This window comes from Cyclopterus lumpus, chromosome 9, assembly GCF_009769545.1.
Source record: "Cyclopterus lumpus isolate fCycLum1 chromosome 9, fCycLum1.pri, whole genome shotgun sequence".
In the NCBI taxonomy this organism is placed as follows: Eukaryota; Metazoa; Chordata; class Actinopteri; order Perciformes; family Cyclopteridae; genus Cyclopterus; species Cyclopterus lumpus.
In genome coordinates, this window is record NC_046974.1 from 14,546,199 (window position 1) to 14,567,048 (window position 20,850).

Genomic DNA, 20,850 nt, shown 5'->3' on the forward strand with positions numbered 1-20,850 from the left:
TGGTGCTCACATCCAATGAAACCAAGTAGAATAATCAGTCACACATTGTTTTAGATCACAGAAGAATTCAAATAATGAGGTGACCTGCATGATGTAATGCCGTGTCTTTGATATGCACCAGCGGAGCAAGTTTGCATTTCATTTACTCAATGTAGAAATCCATAAAAAAAAGACCCAGATTGACTTGTTGTCATTGATTGATCGACTATTAATAGATTAATCAGCATTATTTTTAATGGACAAGACACAGAATCGATGTATAAAGCCTGTGATTAAAGTAATTTGGTGCTTGAAAAACAAGACATTTGTGAGATCTACACAATTACAAAGACTGGTATCAGTTGGCATGAATATTCATTTCTATACAGTGTTCTTACTTGTAATGCTAATTGTTTCCATGTGGCTAAAGCTGGATAGAAACTGTTAAACAAACCAATTTGAGTACTCATTTTAAGGAATTTATCACACGCCAACCCCCGATTATTTCCCAGACGGCGGTATGACGCAGACTGCTGTGCTGTTTTTAAAAAGCTTCCCATTACTCTTCGCATTACTCTTTGTCAGCATATGAGGCCAGTTTTCAAAGAGCCTTTTTGCTCATGAACAACATATGTAATGTGTGGATAATCTTGTGACTTTAACAGAGCATAGAATGGACAGAAGACCAGATAGCACAGTCACAGTGTGTATCATCCCCACAGACTTTATAGTGAGAATATTTCTGCAATTGCCATCAATATGCTTAAAGTGATACAGTATGTACTCTTTAAGTCTTAACCAGCTATAACTAATACATCTAAGTTTGAACTGCTGAGTAAAGGAAAATTAGTTTGGTCTTGATCAAAAATAGTTTATGTTGCCTTTTTTGTTGTCCTCACAGTGACATGTTTGTAGTGACAGTAGTGACCACAAGTCGATTGCATTGTCGAGACCCAGGAGGGGCTGTGTGTCTGTGTGTGTGTTTGCTTAGGTTAGGGGTTACAATTCTCCCACAATTCTCGGGAGAAGAGACAATTGTCTTCACTCCACACCATATTGACCATGTGATAATTTCCTTCCAGTTTTTGAAATTCCACAATAATATGTACACAGGACCAAGGGTGCACAGACACACACACACACACACACACACACACACAAACACACACAGAGAGGTTAGGCGCTTTCAGACAGTGGCTCACAAAATCCCACACTCTGCCTTCACTGTGTAAAAAAACGGAGACAAAAAACAACAAACATTCCACACATGCCATAATGTTGACTGGGTGATGCCTTTATATGGAAACTGGTAAACCTAGGGGTCAGTTCAACTTCTCCTACTTGGACTGAAACGCAAAACAATTTGAGGGACACAGATGGAGAGAAGAATCTGCAGCTAACTTGGTGATGGACATAGTTCCTGATATACTGTATACACACCTGAATCATAAAACCACTCTTCTCCATTCCCTCTAGTTCCTCTTTGTCTGCATTACCACTTGAGTTTCTGTTTCACTACAAACAATAGAGCCCAAACTCAGCTGTCTCACCCTGGAAGATAGACCAATCGCCTAGCCAACCACATGACCGAAACTGCAATACAACAGGAAGTGGACTGAGGACAGGAAACTCTCAAAACAATACAAAGTAAACTGCCGTGAGTAAATATAGAGTTTTTGTGCACAAAACTGAAAGAGTACAGATTTGTTTCACTCCAGCAGAGATTTGGGAAAATAAAGAGACAGTTATTTTCATGTACTGGACTGCTTCCGCCCCTCAATGCTAAAAATGCCACATCTGGAATTATGTCATCTTGCATCCACAGTTTAATGGGGAAACCAAACAAATAGACAAACTACTGGATGAAATGCACAAAGGTTAGTAAAGCACATCATGATGTACCTTGAAGAAGTTGTTGATGGCTGGAATGTGGCTGGCACATTCTGTCCTTCGGAAGTCATCCACATTTTGACCGACCTGCAGACAAACGAAGGATGTAGACACTTACATTCATACCTCTCTTGGAGGAGACTAAAACAGACTAAAAAAGAGGAGGAAGCAAGATTGGGAACAATAGGAACAATGTGGTTCACCATTTGGATAGATAGCTCACTAAAAACATAAAAGATCATACATTAAGTCCTTGTGAGGTACAATTTACAGCTTATCCGCATAGAACTATGCAATATTATTTTGTATATTTATAGACCTAAAGTCATAATAATGCATGTGTATGTGTACTGATTTTCTCCAATATTCAGCTGGCTGCAGATCTAACACTATCCCACCTCAACAGCGGACCAGCACCTTTATAAACCTTCTCACAACATCTGTTTCTTGGACGAATTCTTAGACTAATTCATGACCAGATATTCTGTGGAAAATGTGTCAATCAGAGGCAGTGGCAACAACTCCATAAGTCCATGTGTCTGACAATTATCAGACATGCACTGTGATCCATGTACTACAATGACAATATAACATTCTCACAGCCTTTTCCTACAGTACAAAACAGTACCATAGAATGTGAATAAATTAAGTATTTTAAGATTGAAAGTATTTTACAGATTAGTGGGTATAATGTATATCTTGTGCATAGATTGTTTCTGTGTATGACCACTTGAACTTAAAACCACTGTCTTGGAACTGGTAAATTAATTTGCTGTATCTAAATAATTCTGCAATTCTGTGAGCACCTGTTTGTGTACCTGCTATTTCAAAATGTATGTGCAATGCTTATATGTGATTTTGTAATTTGTGCTTGTATGCATGTTTCTTTCACAATATAAGATTACATGAGCTAAGCCCCACGAACCTGTCGGCCACTCACCCAGCTGATCATAGCAATCCGAGGGCCTCCTGCCTCCACACTTCCGACTTTGCACAGTCCGTATTGAGGCTTGGAGATGTGAAACTTCTCTGCCAGCTCTGCCACACCACCCGCTGCAAGAAAGGAGACCGAAATAAGTTGTGTAAGAGTTGGAGAGAACAAAAATGAGACTGATGTGAGGAACAACAGAAATGCTACATTTTCTCTAAATCACACATTTGAGTGTTAGAATATTCTTTAACCGCAAGAGGACATGTAAATTCCTTTCAGGCCAAAGTGAAGACGCTGACAAGCTTCAAGTTTTAAATTCTAACATGCATACCACATATGACAGTCCGCCTTACCTCCTGAGTCAGCCAGTTTGAGCTTGTTGGTGACCCCATCATATGTGAATATCGCCCTGTGGGCATACAGACAAGCACACAGGTCAGCTACTGAGAAATGTGGGTGACAAAGACATGACAGACACATTTGTAACGACTGTCAACAAAACACAGGTTGAATTTTCTGTACTTAACAAGTCGTGTTTTGATTTCTGTATGCCCAAAAGCAAAGGCTCATCCAAAACGTTCATGTCCAAGAATGAGTGTGTGGACAGCTGGGTATGCCATGTGTTCATCTTTCATGGTGCACAGGGGACACACAAAGACACGCACACATGCATAGCCAGATGTTTTACTGCACATACTTGCAGTGCAGTGCAAGGCATCTCGACAATGGACCAACACAAATGAATTCTCTTTAACTGTGACACATGCACTTGTTTACTTTTTTCTTTCCCAGAAGCCTTTACAGTACAGGTGTGAAACAAGAAGGGACTTAGCAGCACAATAACCTATTCACAGTATTTACCTCAGAGATGGCTGGCTTCTGAATGTGAAAATAAGTAGTCAGTGCAGTTCACAGCTACTTTTTGACATTTTGCAGGTGAAAACCTGTCCTACCGCACCCTTCAGTCAATCAAACTGCAGGTCACTGTGGCAACTCAACAACTCATAACGTGTTGCCATGATACCAGTGAGATACAACTGCACTGCTAAACAAACTAAGCGAGCACAAACCAAACTGAGTGTTTGTTTTGAGATCTTAGCTTTGTTGCAGAATCTCCAAGGCAAAAAAATGTGACTTAAGAACTTGTTACTTGGTACTTGTAATACTACACACTTTCCTGCCGCGATCTATACAAATAGTTAGTTTAGAGTCCAAAATGATGCCCATCTGCTGCTTGACATGACATGCTACTCACATAATCCTGATTCATGTGTGTGTTTGAAGCTCAACTCGGGGTAAATGTGTGTGTGAGTGTAAGGGACTTTACGAGGTGGCCTGCAGAGAGATAAATTGTCACAGCTTTAGAGGACTGTTGTGTGTGTGTGTGTGTGTGTGTGTGTGTGTGTGTGTGTGTGTACATTTCTTTCTGTAGGACCCCTTGTAGGACATCTGGAGCTGGGTGGCAAGAGTGTACGGCCATGAGCAGTTATTACAATAGGCCAAAGGTGAATGGTCTTCTGTGTTTGTGGGTGTGTGTCGGGGAGGAGGGAGTGAATGAGACTGTGAGAATGTAACACAGGGGCGGAGAGTAAAAAAGAAAAGATATATTATAAAAGGATTTGGCCTTCTATACAAAATCTATCGACAGTAAAAACAACAGCAGTTGACTTAAAGACTCACAACTGGCCAGCTAACTCAGTTGGCATCTCTGAATCACTCTGTTATTTTTTCCTGATACAACAAGTCTCTGACTGTCCAAATAACAAAGAGCGACAAAAGTAAATCGGTATGTGTGCGCAACTGTTCTGGGGAAACAATAACCATATTGTGCGCCCTACCGAGCAAGTTGCCCACTGGTGGGCAGGCTGAAACTGCTTTTTCATTTGGTTTATTGTGCTGATAATAGGGAAAGGTATTTACTGAATATCTATCATATCATCAAGCAAGAACAAGTGAAAAATCATGGAAACATTCTCCAGGGCTTTCCGCCATTGTGTGAGCTTTGGGTCACCTGGGTCTTTCACATATTTCTTCAGCGAATAGTCACAATATTTATAGAAACAACACACTCTATTCCCTCATTTGTCTTACCAGCATCAGGGGCTTAGACACCAATCCACATTTACTGATCCTTGGTACTCAAGACATTCCTAAAGGTCACCATTCACAAGCAGTCAAGGTCAAAGATCAATGTGCCTCTGAGGGAGTCTTAATTGCATGAGCAAATTCTCCACCCACAGGGAACAGGCTTGCACATGAGGATACACTGTGCTGTGGGAGGCTCTTTGTTCTGCAGAGCTTTCACTTGGATGGAATTTGCAATGGTCAATTTTTCAGGATTATTTTCTCCTTAAGACTTTACTTACTATAATCCTAACTTTACAAACAACCAAAATAACGAATGGTTATATAAATAGGACCTGATACCTTTATTATTAATGCAGCATTTAGAAGAACCATAAATCCCCTCTTTTCTGCCCTGAGGAAGGACACATATCTGAAATACACTGGCACAATAGCATTTATTAAGGGGATCAAGTAAATATCCTGGACCTTTTTTCTACTTTTTCTGAAAATCAAATGGATTAGGACTGGTCAATCATTCGATGGTTTTATTAAAAGATTATCTGGTTGAAATTTAAATGAACCCTGCTATTACATTATTTCTATGGTTCAGGGAATCCTCGTTGCTGACATGAAATGAGGCCTGCAATAGTTCACAGTTGCATTTACTCCAGTGCCATTTATTGTAACAGAGAATAACGTCAAACCCTGTGGTAAACCAATGATTGTGAATCTGGATATGCCAGCAGTGTGGTGTATTGGGTACAGAGGGATGGTACTCCCTCTATACTCGCTACACAGACTGTGAAGGTTAAGATTCACACTGCAAGTGTATTCCCTGCTGAAGTGTCCCTGAGCAGTTTTACGGTCACTCTTATGTAGCTTACCCATGGTATGCCACATGTATGTCAGCCAAGTTGGATGCCCTTCTCTCTCTCTCTCTGTCTGTGTTTTTGTCTGCAACTTGGTTAGCTTAGTTACTGCAATGTAGTACCAGAAGTAATCAAAATCATTCAGAACTAACAGAGCAGATAGACCCCCATTCCTTCACACATGTAGGTTTCATGAGAGCTACACTGACTGATGAGAAAAACAGACTCTCTTATGTCGGTACTCCAGCCCTCAACCAAACTGAGCCAACTATGACCTCAGCGCTGAGAGGGAGAAAGGGAGGGATGGAGGGTGGAGAAGAGACATGTGAAATGTAGGGAAAGAGGCTATCATTTAGGGGAGTGAGGGGCATGCAAAGGGGAGATGCTGAGGCAAAGAGAAGAGAAAACAATGATGGCATAATATGAAACATCATCTTTTTTTTAAGTAATTAAAAATGAGGAATTAAATCTGTAAATCATTACCACAGCCAGCTACTAAGTGCAGCTATAAAACAAGTAAACAGCCATTCATCTCAGCATATACAGAGACAAAGGCCCACATACAGTATATAAACACAGACACACACACACACACACACACACACACACACACACAATATACTGCAAGCCTGAGCCAGTAACAATAGGGATTATTTGCTTTGGAGCCCCTGTAATACCTCCAGAAATGCTACGCTCTACCATTTCAAGATGAACATAACAGAACCAGATGGTGAGCTGTGCTGGAGAATGCCTTGTTTTCACTTAATTCAGGCATTCCAGTACACCAGGCTAAAATATGAACCATTACAGTGTTGTAATGTGCAGGGAAAAAACACAATGTACACACTTCTCTTGTATTTTCATTTCTAAAGAGACCATAAGGGGAATTTTCTTCCCTTGTACTCTCATCCAATTTTGTTTTGATACTCTCAAGGAACACATTTCATTGTACTTGTCCATTGTTAGACAACAAGAAAAAGCTAAACAAACCTATGAGAATGTATTTTGAGTCCCGGAACCAATATCCATTTCTCATAAACCTTGTTCCCTTCACCGTCACCGCTCTGTCCATATATTCTCTATCTCACCATCATTACTACTCTAAATTCATTATTCTGACCCCCGTCTCCTACAACACATATTTCTTCCCCTCCTACTTTAAATCCTGTAGCACAACATACCTCTTTCACAAGCCAGAGCAATATCTCATCCTCATCTTTTCTCCCTCAACTCCACACTTCCTACCCTCTGTGTCTCTCTGAATCTGACTGTGATCTTGTGGGCTCACGGGTCATTTATTCATTCCAACTTTGCCAGCGGGGGAGATATGAGAGATTTGTGGTTATGGATACTGTTGCGATATGATAAACTGCACACGAAGAGAAATATATGAGAAAATGGATGAGAGGCTGGGAGCTCCCACCAGAATGCACTGCCCAGATCAAGCTTCCATATTTTGTTCCTGTTTGCCTTTCTCTCCCACATATCGCACACACATCCCCAGTGGACACACCAACTCTCATGAAAGGCATTTGACCTGTGCTTTTAACAATGCAGCCTTTTGAATACTTATTTCATGCTCTAACGTCTTTCAGATTTTCACTGCATCTACCTTTCCACAAGCGTCCTTCTGTTCATTTCATTTTACATCATCTGTTTTTTCTCCCATCCCCCATCAGCTCCCCAACTTCTTACTCTTGGCTCAGAGCTGACCTGGGCTCAGTGCTATTTTTAGTCTCAGTCTACCTCTCTAGCTGTCTTGGAGTGGGGAACTCAGAGATGTCCCCACAGTGCTCATTTCCTCTCGCCAAACATGGGCAAGAAAAGTCCAGCCAGACTCGACTGTTGAAAAAAAGTCTCACCCCCACCCTGTCCGGCATGTTACTCATATAGTGTCCATGCGGCGACCTCAGTGGTGCACGCATTCCTCCGTCCAAGACATGTGGAGGTTTATGGGTAGAGGTTGAGAAATGTGAGTAAGCGAGAGGAAGTGACGGAATGAGAGTGTAAGTGGAAAGTAAGAAAAGGAGAGAATGGCACTACATTTGTTGGCTTGGACAGAGTGATACAGCACCCCTAAGGTGATGCATCGCTGTGACTGAATAACGTGGCACGGTAAGCCACAGGCACATTTCAATTGTAATGTACTGAAAGATGTTTCTAGTGAGCATAAGTGTACATCTTATTCTGTTCTAGTGAAGAAGTTCCTACACAAGGCATGAGGACTGTCCAACATCCCATCCCACAATCGCAAGTACTTAACACTGCAGTGACCTAATCAGTGTTTCTCTCTTTGGCCCCTCATTAAGTGATGGAGCGCGGAGGTCAACATGCTCATATTAACACCTCTGTACTTATCCCACTCAGAGAAAGAGTGCCAGAAGAAATCCTGAGAGGGGGCAAAAGAAAGACGATATGTGATAGAGTCTCTTGAAAATCAGCTAAGGAGAATGGAAATTTGCAAAGAAAACAAAGAAGGCAAAAGAACACAGAAAGGGATAGTCCTGGTTCTCAAATGCATGGCTTGCTGCAGAGGATTCAGGCAGGTGCCCTGCAGAGAGTGGGCTGGAACAACTGTAATCCCCAAAGACCAAGCAAGAGGGCCCCTTCATACGAGCTGCTGAGCAGAAGGGGATTTAAACTCGGCACTTAAGTCTCCTAAAGGACATTGTAAAATTATGAGTGATATTCATTCTACTTGCCACAAATAAAATGCATCTTTGTTATTAATTCAATAAATAAATGAATTGCCATTGTATTGTACAGTATAGCTCTCTGGAAAGCAATGCTGATGTGCTGATAAAGTCACAAGGCATAAAGTAGACAGAAACCAAAGACAACAGCTATGGGGATGTTTGTGGAAACCCCGAATTATGTGGGGTGAAGTCACATATGAACAAGCCAAATATCCTCAAGCAGTATGTGGTTGTAGACGTAAGGTGTAATTGCTTTGCTGTCATTTCAACTGACAGACCAGACAACACTTAACATGCCGCTCTCCCACTGAGACTCCACAGCAAAGAAGGTCATGCAAAAAACACGACTTGCTTTGCATGCTTCAAATACTTTTGAACACATCGACAGTTGAACTAAAGGATGTTGAGACATGCTGGAGTAACGTTACCTCATGTTAGTCCAAACTTACAACAATTTACATTTTTTTTAAGCTGCTGTGTCCTTTATCGTCTTGTTTTTTGTATTCGTGCAACAATGAAAAAAGAGTGAACTGCATGCATTGAACATGAAAACTGAAAAGCAACCTGTACTTTGTCACAAAGAAAATATTTATGTGCCTATATATGTTGCATTGATGGAATACTGCTATACAGTTGATAAATCATGTTTGAAACTTCCATGCGAGTCAATTCGAAGAATAACTTGGCTGCCTGACCCATAAGAGAACTTACTCAGATCCACCCACTGAGTAACACTGGATGATGTGTATATTATTTGCCTGGGTGGAGGACACAGAAGAGTCCCCTGGAGACTATTACAGACCTCTGCAGCTATTTAGCCTGGAGGGAATGGAGAGAATGGTAAATAGTGGGAGAAATGACAGAGGCGGCGGAGAACAAAATTAGAAGAAAGAACAGAAAATGTAGCAAAAATAAATAAAAGTAAAACGTCAAACAACAAGAGTGCATGAAATATCAATCAGTGGGGGTGAGGTAGCAGGGGGCCGGGGGAGGGACTGAATGGAATGCTGCTGACAGGAGGAGAGGAGGGAGGAAAGTGTCTGTTCTCAGCAAAACACAGAGCAGGAGAAGTTTAGAATATGACAAACTAAACAAATAAGTAATTAAATCAGTGCTAAGGACCAGTGAAAGAAAACAGCCTCCTCTGTGCTGAGGCAGATGGAAAAGAGTGGGGGGTGGACAAAGAGACAAAAGCATGCGGCTGTATGGTAGACAACAAAAAACAAAAAACAACGAATACAGACAAAACACATCAGTAGTAGTGAGACTGGGGTCCGACACCGCAGAACATGTGTGTGTGTGTGTGTGTCAGAGTGACACAAAATGTGAAAGCAATAAATATTTCCGCACCAGAAGTGCCCCATTATTTATTAACCCTTGGAAAGGCTGAAGCTTGGAGTAGCTCAGTCTCACTTGTTTTTAAAGAGATTCACAGAAATCATGTCTTTCTTTCTCAAAGCTATGCGACCTATATCAATTCAGCAAGAGGAAATAGTCTAGACTTCCCCTGTTGTGTGTTACATACTGGATGTAAGTGCTGATAACAGGATGCTGGTGTGTTTACACTCAAAAGGTACAACTCAGTTCTAACTGAACTCAGCTCAAACTTAACACAACACTAAATATGTATAGTAGTAGATCAAACAGTTAATTTACTATCAACTGAGCTGCACATTATTGGATTTTCAACTTAATTTTAAATTTAGCATTAGCATTAGCATTAGCGAGAATGCAACAATTGGAAACGGTAATCCAAAAACTATTTTATTCTGTATTAGAAATTGTATCATAAAAGTTTTTTGAATAAAGTCTTTGTAGAACAGACACTCTTCTGTGTGTCCCTGCATGTGTACATGCTGTGCAGTAAATGAGACTTGAACTGAGGTTGTATTACTCATTTGCATGTAAAATAAGAAGAGGCCTTTTCAGTCTTGCCAAATGCTTGCAATTTGTTAAGAAAAGATAGCAGTAGTGAAATCAATGTTGAGGTTTAATAGAAAGTGGGTACATGAAGTTCATTGTCATGAGGGTGTGTGCAGAAGAGTGATGGTGCACGTGGAGAGGGAGTGCCGACCTATTCAGGTTAGTGAAAAGCCACTCAAAGATAGGGTTCACGCTGGGAAAACGATGAAAAGCAACATGGGATGTAGATAAGTATAAATGGGTAGACTTAGAGGGGCGTATTTAACAATGGGAAAACAGCCGGACAGTATTGGAGGTTTCCAAGGGGGCAGAAGAGTATGTGTTGTTATTGGGTCTCTAGCGCATTACAGGGTTCTCTATGGGGTACATTGTTTGTTCAGAGCTATTAGAGGGTGGATGGCAACATAATTATCTTACCTACACCTGCCATGGGAAGGAGTACAGGAGGATAAAGGAGAGTAGTGAGGAGAGGAATGAGAATGACGATGAAACCTCTAAAATTGTGATCCACTGGGATTACTCTGGCATTTCCTGTGCATGCTGTCCCAAACTGCTTACAAACACAAATACACACACACACACACACACACACAGACACACACACACACACACAGGAATAGCCTCATGTTTCTTTGCACAGTTATTATGAGTTCATTAAAAACATGATGGCATCTTATCGTCAACCATTTCCTTCCGTAAAACAAACTAAACTCTCTTGAGTATCACATACCCACTTAGTCCTCATTTGGCTTCTCTACTGCCTCTCTCAGTGCTTTGATCTTCCTCTCATTCCTCTTCACCTGCCCTCTCATATTTCCCCTTCACTTAGCTCTGTCACTTCCTCAGCCTCTGCTGTTCAACAACAACGTGAAAAGACCATCTCGCTGAACTTGTCTTAACTCACTGAAATAATTTCTCTTTCCTCTCACGTGTTGACCTTTCTCATCTCGTTATTCCTCTGTATTCCTTACCAAGTGTCCTTGCCCATTCATTTGCACCTCTTTCCCAGCCTCTTCAATCCCTCTTCACTTATCTCCCCCGCTTTATTCAGTCTCTCTTAACAAACAACCTAGTTTTTCCCACCAGGGTCGTCAGGACAACAGAGCCTCCAGACTATCATCCCCCCCCCCTCCCCACACACACACACAACCCCACAACCCATCCACCACCAGCAAGTGAACAAACAAGACAAGAAAAAGTAAAGTGGAGTTCCCAGTCAAGGCCCTGCAGTGTGACTTTGCAAGACACTAATAGCTAACCATAAGAATGCCATGATTATAGCCACGGTCTTCCTTTGTAACCATGGTGAAGTGGGGAGAAATTGTTGAAGCAAAGGGTTAGAATACTTCACAACAGCAGGAGAGCTATGGGAATGAGAGCGGTGCGTCATTATTGAAGAGGCTCAGTGTCGGTTTTGGGTGTTTCCGTGTTTATATGTTTGCACATGTCAATGCACACTTGCATAAATATGTGTGAAAGTGTCAGATCATCTCATAACTGTAATGAAGAGCAAAATAACAATAATGTTATTGTCTGTGAAAAGATTTGTGACTATCAGACACTACAACTTGACGAGATGTTGCGGCGTGCACTTGGTGACACCTTCACGAATGCAGGCTCAAGATACACATCCTAACTTTTACAACAAGTGGAGCATTTTTTTAGATATCACATATTTGGTCACATATTTGGTTTATAACACACCTGTTATCTCTCCTACAATAATCTTCAAGAGGTTACCCTCATTTGGCCCAATCTTAACCCTATCTTTCCTGAGTATATATTTGAGCAATTAGACAGCTGTGTGGGAGCCACACAAGAGAACATTGTGTCTCACTACATCCTGTACGGCACATTGCAAGACAGGTAGGTCACTCACGTATCTGCAATGCTAGATTATGAGTTACATTGTACCTGAGTGTCAAAGGCTTGGTTTCACAAATTGTATCTTTGTAAAACTCTGCGGATCAGACACAAGTAATTATCAATACAATAATCTATTTCTGCAATATCAATTTGTTGCTCAGATGTCGCCTACAAGTACTGTAGCTGGGCTTAGAAAACACACAAACACAAACACACATTCATTCTCTTGCCAATGTGTGAAGACACACTAAAATACAGATGTGTATAGACAGCTATCTGACACACCCTTGGAAGCACCACTCTGTCTGTTACACTCAAGGCCCATTAGTTAGATTAAACAAGCAATTTACTTCAGCCCAGCTTCTATTTTTCATAGCATTTGTGTGAACAATTCATCTGGTTTCACAAACACACAGCGAAAGTTTCAGCCTTGATCTTGAACTGCAAAGGGAAACAATAACATATTTGTTGAACTCACAGCCGTGGGCATAAACAGGACAGATTTCCAGTGGAAACAATGTGCAGAGGGTAACTGGATTAAGGTCAACTGCTCTGAGGAACTTGAATGAACAAAAGGAGGATTTGACAGAAAGGTCAGGTGTTAGGACGACTGACACAATGCTTTTTGGCTATTGTTCACAAACGATCTTTATATAAACCTTTTACTGTAATCTTTGTCATAGTAGCAGCTTTTTGGGGTTTCTCTTGAAGTTATTGTGTTACCAATAGAAAATTGACACAGAGAAGAAGTCATGAAACATTGATTACCAACCTTTGGCATCTTCTGTGGGGCAATTACAAGTCACACTTCAAACAACACGGTGTCAATTTGTGGTTATGCACCCAACAGTTTGCACGCTAAGAAACCCAAACATACAAAGACACACACACCCACACACACACACACACACACACACACACATACACACACTATGCACACATACAGTATAACCTACTGCAGTCAGGTATAATCATGACAGAGACCTACCATTACCCTGCAGCTTCATCTTAGACCCCAAATGAACCTAAACATTGTTTAAAGGCAGAGTAAGCAGTTGTTTAGTGATTACTGTTAGGGACATTCTCTCTCTCTCTCTTTCGATAGAGAGATACATATAACAGCCATTAAAGCCATTATTGTCATCATCTTCCAACATGCCACCCACAGACACGCTCACACAAGCAGCTAGGTAAGCTGAGGGTTCTCTTTACTGTGCTGCTTTCAGGTGCAAACCATGGATCTTTGAAATGGGCACTAAGTTAGTGGTATGCAATAGCTCTTAAAAATGTGTCCCAATGGGACACTTACATGAATGATGTCTGCCCTAATGTCCCACTAGAAGCACTTGAATGGCCCAAGCCCCACTCTGGTGAGCCCAAGTTTGTGCTTGAGTCAATTAAAGCCCCTCTGGTGAAGCAAAGTTCCCGTCCATCTAGCTCTTGCTATGGTGATTTGGCCTGAGGGTAAAATGAGTCCTAAACCTGACTCTTTTGTGATTATCACTGCTGCCCCTTGTAGAGTCTGTGAACACTATGGTGTGAAAGGAAGCCACAGTATCAGATTGTAGGGCTCATGAATTATTCCAATAAACCGAAAACTGGTGTTTCTGCAGCAAAAATAGTGTGACAAGTGATAGGATGCACGCCTCATTGGAATCCAAAGGACATTGATGTCTCACAAACATTGCACAGTATTGCACAATAAGCAAATATAGAGAGCAAGACAGGGTGACAAAGAGGGATAGAGAGTGGACTGGGCATTGGTCCAGTTTAACTTCCCTTTGAGGTTCCATGAAGTTTATATTAAGAATCGATCAAACGTGTCCTATTACCACTTATCCTGATAACAACACTGTGTGCAGCCATTGAAGCCTTATCCTGAACAGCCCGAGGAAACCAACAATGTCTGCGAGATTTCACAGTGAGGCGATCAGAGGGATTTGTTTGAAGATAGAAAGGTATGACCACCTTGACTATGCTGGATAGGGATCACACAACCATTTGTCATTCATTCTCTTTCTGACAGGTGAGTGTTTGTGGATAATTAAGGAACTGAATAAAAAGCAGAACAAGTGCAAGGAAGTTCAGTCAGAGAGTAACTTCTTGATAACAGTGTGATGATAATGGTTGTTTATCTTTACAACAAAGATAACTGACTTGCTGCTGAGTCAGGACACACTGTACACGTAAACACAAACATGATGCATGTGCATCTACACACAATGCCAGCCCTGCATCTCAACTCCCTCCCATCCTCTTCCCACAACCACAGGTGTCTTCCAAGTAGCGTGTAAGACACAGGAACTCTTTAGGTCTCGGTTAATCATGCATGAGCCTGTTGAAATTATGGAAAGTAGCGGCAGCGCAAAACCCCTGGCCGATATTGAAATAAAGGCTCCTTCATTTATTAACGAGAGAGTCCCTTCACAGGATATCAGAGGCCTGGCAAGGAGATGTTGTTGTTTTTTAAATGAAAATGGGTAAAATTGCTTATTGAAGTTTCCCACAGAGAGTCCAACTTTGCAGCTACCATTCTGCCAAAAAATGTCACACGTGAAGGCTTTAAATCACTTAACATTAAGTAGTTCTTAAAAAAAGAAAAATGTTGTGGTTGTCTTTAACAGGTAAAGCTAAATAAAAAACACTAAAATGGGTTTCATCAATCTCTGAACAATTATATTACAGTAGCCTATATACCTCCTTCACAAAATAAAAACAAATTAATCTGTAATGTCACAATATTAGCATGTTGTTTTCTTTATGAAAATATGGCTACAATACACTTCCTTCATACATAGATTACCTGACCTCAGTCTAGAGCTAGAATGTCAACTGGGAATGAAGACAGGGTGGATTGGTCTCTGAATATTCTGTCTAAACTGAATCACTTTGTTACTACAATGCAATCAGATATTTACTTTATGCGTCACTAATAATCCCTGCTAGAGGACATCTTGAAACACTTAACACAGCTAAGTGTGGACAGCAAGAAAGAGGTTTATAAGTAATAAGGTGTGTTCAAAGTCACCAGGCCCCACAAATGTCTGGATACAGCCCACACCCAAATCTGACGAATAGTGGTCAAACTGCTCCAAAAATCAATAGGAATTCTCATCTGATCAGTTTGCAAGGCTGAAACAATGCTGGAAACATTTCTCTAAACTAATTCTTCCCACCTCTTTATCGGGCGTGGCTAGAACAATGTGTACACATCATTTAATACAAAATTAAAAACAAAAAGCTCATGTAGTGCCTCTCATCCTAACCAATGATAGAAATAAAGACACTAACATTATAGGTTTGGGAGTGGTACGCCATTCATTAACTCACAAGTGGAGTTGACATTAAGTTGAACGGCTGAAAGTTGTATTACTTTACAGCAATAACATAATACAACACATCACTGCACTTTTAACATATATAAATGTAAGATATATAATAGAGCTCTAAGTATCAAATAAAATGGGGAAAAAACAAAGAATAAGCCACTTTCAATGGAAACCTTCAATGAATGCTGCTTTACAGTTAGGAGTTTGAGATCCAAAGTGTTCCTAGTCCTTGTGTGTGTATTGGGTGTATTACTAAGATGATTATTTTTACCCTGATAGGGCTAAAAGTGTGTACGTGTTCTTATCTGGTGTCTCATGAATCAAGCTAGTCAGATGTCTTCTGTGGGCAGATTCTACGGTACAGGCCTCACCACTCACACGTCCATCCAGTCAGGACTGGGCTCACCGTCAAGGAATCCTCCAGATTTTATTGGATAGTAAAAAAAAGTGTGTGTTCTGTTATCTGTTTCTAACATGGGACCTCATCAACTTATTTTCTTCATTTAGAATATCTTCTAGTGAACAACCAATAACTAAGAATATACTTAGTTTACAGTGAGTTAAACTACAATAGGCCTACATCTGAAGTACAGAAAATGTATTTTCTTTTACTACTTTTTTAACTATTAACATAATCTTTTTCAACCTTTCTATACATAATTCAAATATGTTTCACGTCAAAATGCTCAAACATAATTTATTATTATTATTACTTGATTGACATGAAAAATTATATTTTAATGAACAAAATATGTGTGATCACAATGATCACAAACCATTAAAATGTGTTCAAATGAAAACAACTAAATGCTTCAAGGTCAACAGAATAAGTGTAATGCAGCATTATCGGTTCACCGGTTATTAGCTGTTCCACTAACCAAAGCATTAGCGACAAAGACTGTAGAAAAAAATGTTAGCTAGCGAGTGCTAGCAATAAGTGTTCGCTAGTGAATGGTGTTTGCCATCTTTTTACAACATTACAATGCTACATTATGGCCCAAAGTAGCTTGGAAACATTTGACAACCTTCCCATGACTCCTTATTTTGTAATGAGATGTAATGTCATCAGACCTAGAACGGAAGTGTGGTGTTCAATTAACTCCCCTAACAACCGCTAACACCAGACTAGCCATTGCTTACAATGGCTACCAACAACTATCAAAGAAGCGTGTGCCTCAGTAACCGGAGTTTCAAACAACTGTGTCCCTCACGTTCACAGCTGGGATTCTGATAAAAGAATGCCTTATTAGGATGACAAATGGCAATAGCCATAACAACTATGTGGCCTCTTGTTGCAAGAATGTTAGTCGGTTTGCTGAGTTTACGGGAAGAGACTTCCGGTGGAAATGGCAATGCGCCCTCCCGCAATCGTGCAGACCCTCAGCTTGGGAACAGCGTGCTACACTTCTAAATGACGAATGAGTTGGAGTAGCCATATAGTTTTTAAGTGTTACACCCATATGAAAGCTGTCAACATAGTTGCATAGAACATTTCCATTTGTCCATGACCAAATTGACCTTTCCAAAAGTTACTATTTGATTTATTTGGGTATAAACTGGACATAAATCATGATTTCTGCAGCTAAGAATCAAAAGTATTTCCTGTTCATAGAATTAGACCATGTCTTTGGGAACATGCATTATCACTGGTTCTCTTTCTTTCTGTCTTTCAAGGCACACACTAACACAAAACACATGCATACAGTTCAGCTTTCCAGCCTACAAGTGGGACATGTTGTAGTCCTGGTCTGGTAGACTGCTGAGAGACCTCCAAGGCTGTATGTTTAGCAGAAAGGTCTGAATGAAGGATGCATTGAAATTGCTCCTCTTTTCTACAGAGTCTCGCCCACAAAGGGTCTGTTTCCCATTCAGGACACAAGGTCATTAGATAATACACACAGGGACCTCAAGGCCACAGAGTGGGGGCGGGAGCATTCAACAAAACAAGCCTCCTATCAGTCTCAGTGCAAACTTCTCAACGGCCCAGACTCACTGTGTTCAGTCACAGCAGAGTTATTTAGTCCTCTAAGGTGGGCTCAGTGAATGCTAGGGGATTTCTCCTTCCTTCTTTTTCGTTTTATTATATAAGCTCAACCAAACACGTGCTTGTTGTGTTTGGGTGATTGTCTCATCCAGCATTATGAGGATACGTTGGATTGTTTGACAGGCAGTGGGTTGGCTGAGAAGATCTGTTGTTCACTGAAACTTTAAACTCTCTCCAATGAGAAACTGCTGGAGCAGTGAAGTAATCATGGTGAGGTGTCGCTGTGGGACAAAACCTCACAATGATACTGAACATGGAAAATGTTAGAGATTTTCCAAATGCAAGAAAGAATGGAAACTAAGCATGTTCTGCCTGGATGGGGAACTTATTTCCATCCCATTCATGAAGATGTCAGATTTCAGCTTGTCAAGATGTACTCAAAGTGTTCTGAATCCCATGTCCTCAAGTCTGTATGGCATCATGAAAAGCCAGGAAGAAGGTCGGAAGAATGTGGCCAGGGAGACCCTGTGGCGGAGGAAGAGCGAAAAACAGCGATGGACAGAATCAGTCCTCCACTTCCACATGAGCATGTGTGTAGGGTGGGGGGGGGGGACTACTTCTCTCAACTATAGCTTAATCGAAGTGAGTGGTTATGTGGAAAGACCATGGTCATATCTAATTCTCTCTGTGTTAGCTGAGCCAGTTACAACATGTCTGTAGCTAGAGATGACAATACCACACACACACATGCACACGCACACGCACACACAGTGAGTATGAGTAATGGTATTGTTTGAAAAAGATGGATTGGTCACTATAGTTACAGACTAGCCAAACCCTGTAACAAAAGAAGTTAGCCAAGTGTCAGGTACATAATGACATTGTTCCACATACACCAGAGCACAATGAATTAATTATTTAAACATTGCATGTGTTTAAGAATCATCAGAATGTACCTTGAAGTTTAAAAACTATGAGATAGCTCTTCTGGTAAAACACGTCCTTGTACTTGAATAGTAGTAATACTATTTGCTTTAATATGTTGTTCATAAATAGCTCAATATATCTATATTTTTAATTAGCATCGGTTGATCATGTGGATGTTATTCATGCATGCGTGCTAAGCTGAATGTCAAATTAAAGAGCCTCTCCCTGAAAGACAACCCCTGCCAGAGATCGGCACTACATCAGAAACGTGATACTCGGCACAAAGAATGACGCGTCGCAGCTCCTGGGGAAGAAAAGCGAAGCCACAGAGCTCAAGGCCCGGTGAGGGCAGCGGGCGCTGCACTTTGAGCCACACCAGCCGCCTGGCGTGCGTAAGGGACGGTAATCCACACCTCACATCAGCTCTCCGAGGGGATGGGGAGAGGCACATGGCTGTGTCACTAAACCAATTTGCATGCATTTGTCACTCCTGTAGCCTACTTGTAAAGATAGTTCAGCTTGCGGGCTGTCACCTCAGTGTCCCGCATTGGATTAAATGAACGCAAGCCCCTTCTTATGCGCCGGCAAACAGCTCACAAAGTAAAGTAAAGTTACAAATTACACAAGCCTTCGTACATGCGCGTCATAATAATGTCGCAGAATTATAAAATTGCCATTTATATATCACGAGCTGTATATGTGTTTACCAGTTGGTGGAGGAACGGGGATTGAGGATGTCCTCCTTGGCCGTGAGCAACGACAGGCTGTAGGTATCAAGGTTGACCGTCTGCGAGCTCATGATGGCAAAAGTTTCCAGACCACTCCCGTTGCTTCTCTTCTCACTTTTCCCGACGGTTTTCGGGGTCGGAGAGTGTCTGCTGCACAACAGCCACAGCGGGACACTGAGGGTCGTTCGCGGCCGAGGACGCAGCAGCAGCAGCAAAGCAACGCAGGTTCATGCGATGTGGACTTAAGTCCCAAGTTGGAGCGATCGGTGCAGGCGCTGCGCACTCACAGCGTGAAAGAGACTGCGACTGCACACCCTGCTCTTTGTGCAGCTTTTCAGCAGAAAGCCCCACCTCCCGTTGAGAGAGTGGAAAGCGTAATGACTTCACTAGCTCGGTCGCTTTGAGGAAAACCGCTCAGCTACACGTACAGATCACTACAGGCTCGCACATCGTCGTCCTCGTCACGATGTGCACGTGGCCACTCTTCTTTTAAGGCAACTTGCCTGCCCTTTAATTGTGAAACATTCACTTATCTAACAAATAAACCTTACTTACTTCGTTAAAGCGACGCAGAGCCCTGGAGTTATAGCACCTCATCGCCTTCATTTACATAGAACTACCAGCAAATGAATGCTAGCTGAGGTATCACAGCATAGAGAACAAGACAATAGAATATACATTTATTTTCAAATTAATGTTATCTTTTTTTCAAATAATTGTGATGGCTTAGCCATTGTTTGAGCAAAACAAACAGAATAGGAATTGTTGATGTGGGGTAGAGGGGGCTACAGGCGCCAGCTTTGGATCTGTCAGTCTCTCTTTGTCTCTTTTTGTCTTTGAATTGGCCCCCACTGGCCTTTGGCAGACTCCAGAGAAGCCATTTACAGTGCAGTCCATCTCTGAATGAGCCAAAGAAGGGCCAATTTCATGGGAACTTGGTCTGAAGCAGGTTGCATATAAAAAAGAGGCTGTTTCGGTATTTAAGAACGGCTGGGGGTCTGTTCAATGACTGCCCAAAAGTGACACACACAAACACAAACTGGCCACACAATCTTGCACAAACACTGCCGTGCACATGCTCACACATGCACACACACAAGTGCACACACACACAAGCTGTGAACTCTAGACTAACTCCCTCCAGACATGCAAACACACACACACACACACATGCACTGCTAATTGACTGTGGGCCAGTGGCATGGGGGTTTACGATCTTGGATTATGGGAATGTTCCTGAGCTCTGTAATTTACTTAGCAGTCGTTCTTAGATAATCCAGGACAAACGTAGGGGATGAAACTCATAGGATTTTATTTTCTAATGTGTCAGACTAAGGGTGGATTTGAATGATATTTGAATGATATTTGATTGTTTTTCCTAACATTTAATCTGCTATACCATGCTTTTCACTGCTGAGATTTGGACTGTAAACTCTCACATGGCTCATGATAACACTCTGGTGAGTATTGGATTGACACAGTCACCCAACACAATCACTTGGGAAAATAAGCACCTCCTTTTAAGGCAAATAGTTTCCATTTCCATCTTTGTAGTGCTTTTCCTTGAGCGCATTTTTCACTGTTTGGGTTGTAGTTTTTTTTCAGGGATGCCAGAGTCAATGAAATGATAAATAAACATATATTGCAAATACAAAGCAGGT

At 41.3% G+C, this 20,850-nt stretch overlaps 1 protein-coding gene and 1 long non-coding RNA gene across 2 annotated transcripts in view; one reads left to right on the forward strand and one right to left on the reverse strand.

Moving 5' to 3' along the window:
• Nucleotides 1-19,627, reverse strand: part of si:dkey-40c11.2 (drebrin-like protein) — a 28,983-nt gene extending 9,356 nt beyond the window's left edge. Inside the window, exons 1-4 of the mRNA XM_034542424.1 lie at nucleotides 19,169-19,627; nucleotides 3,154-3,209; nucleotides 2,810-2,922; nucleotides 1,882-1,956 (exon numbers count right to left, since the gene is read on the reverse strand). Coding sequence (XP_034398315.1) covers nucleotides 1,882-1,956; nucleotides 2,810-2,922; nucleotides 3,154-3,209; nucleotides 19,169-19,260 — 336 coding nt within the window. The 5' untranslated portion in view covers nucleotides 19,261-19,627. The remainder of the gene's footprint in view (nucleotides 1-1,881; nucleotides 1,957-2,809; nucleotides 2,923-3,153; nucleotides 3,210-19,168) is intronic.
• Nucleotides 7,797-8,210, forward strand: LOC117736830. Its single transcript, XR_004609993.1, has 3 exons — nucleotides 7,797-7,851; nucleotides 7,933-7,990; nucleotides 8,104-8,210. It is a non-coding gene; the product is annotated as an uncharacterized LOC117736830 (long non-coding RNA).
• Nucleotides 19,628-20,850: the final 1,223 nt, after the last annotated feature.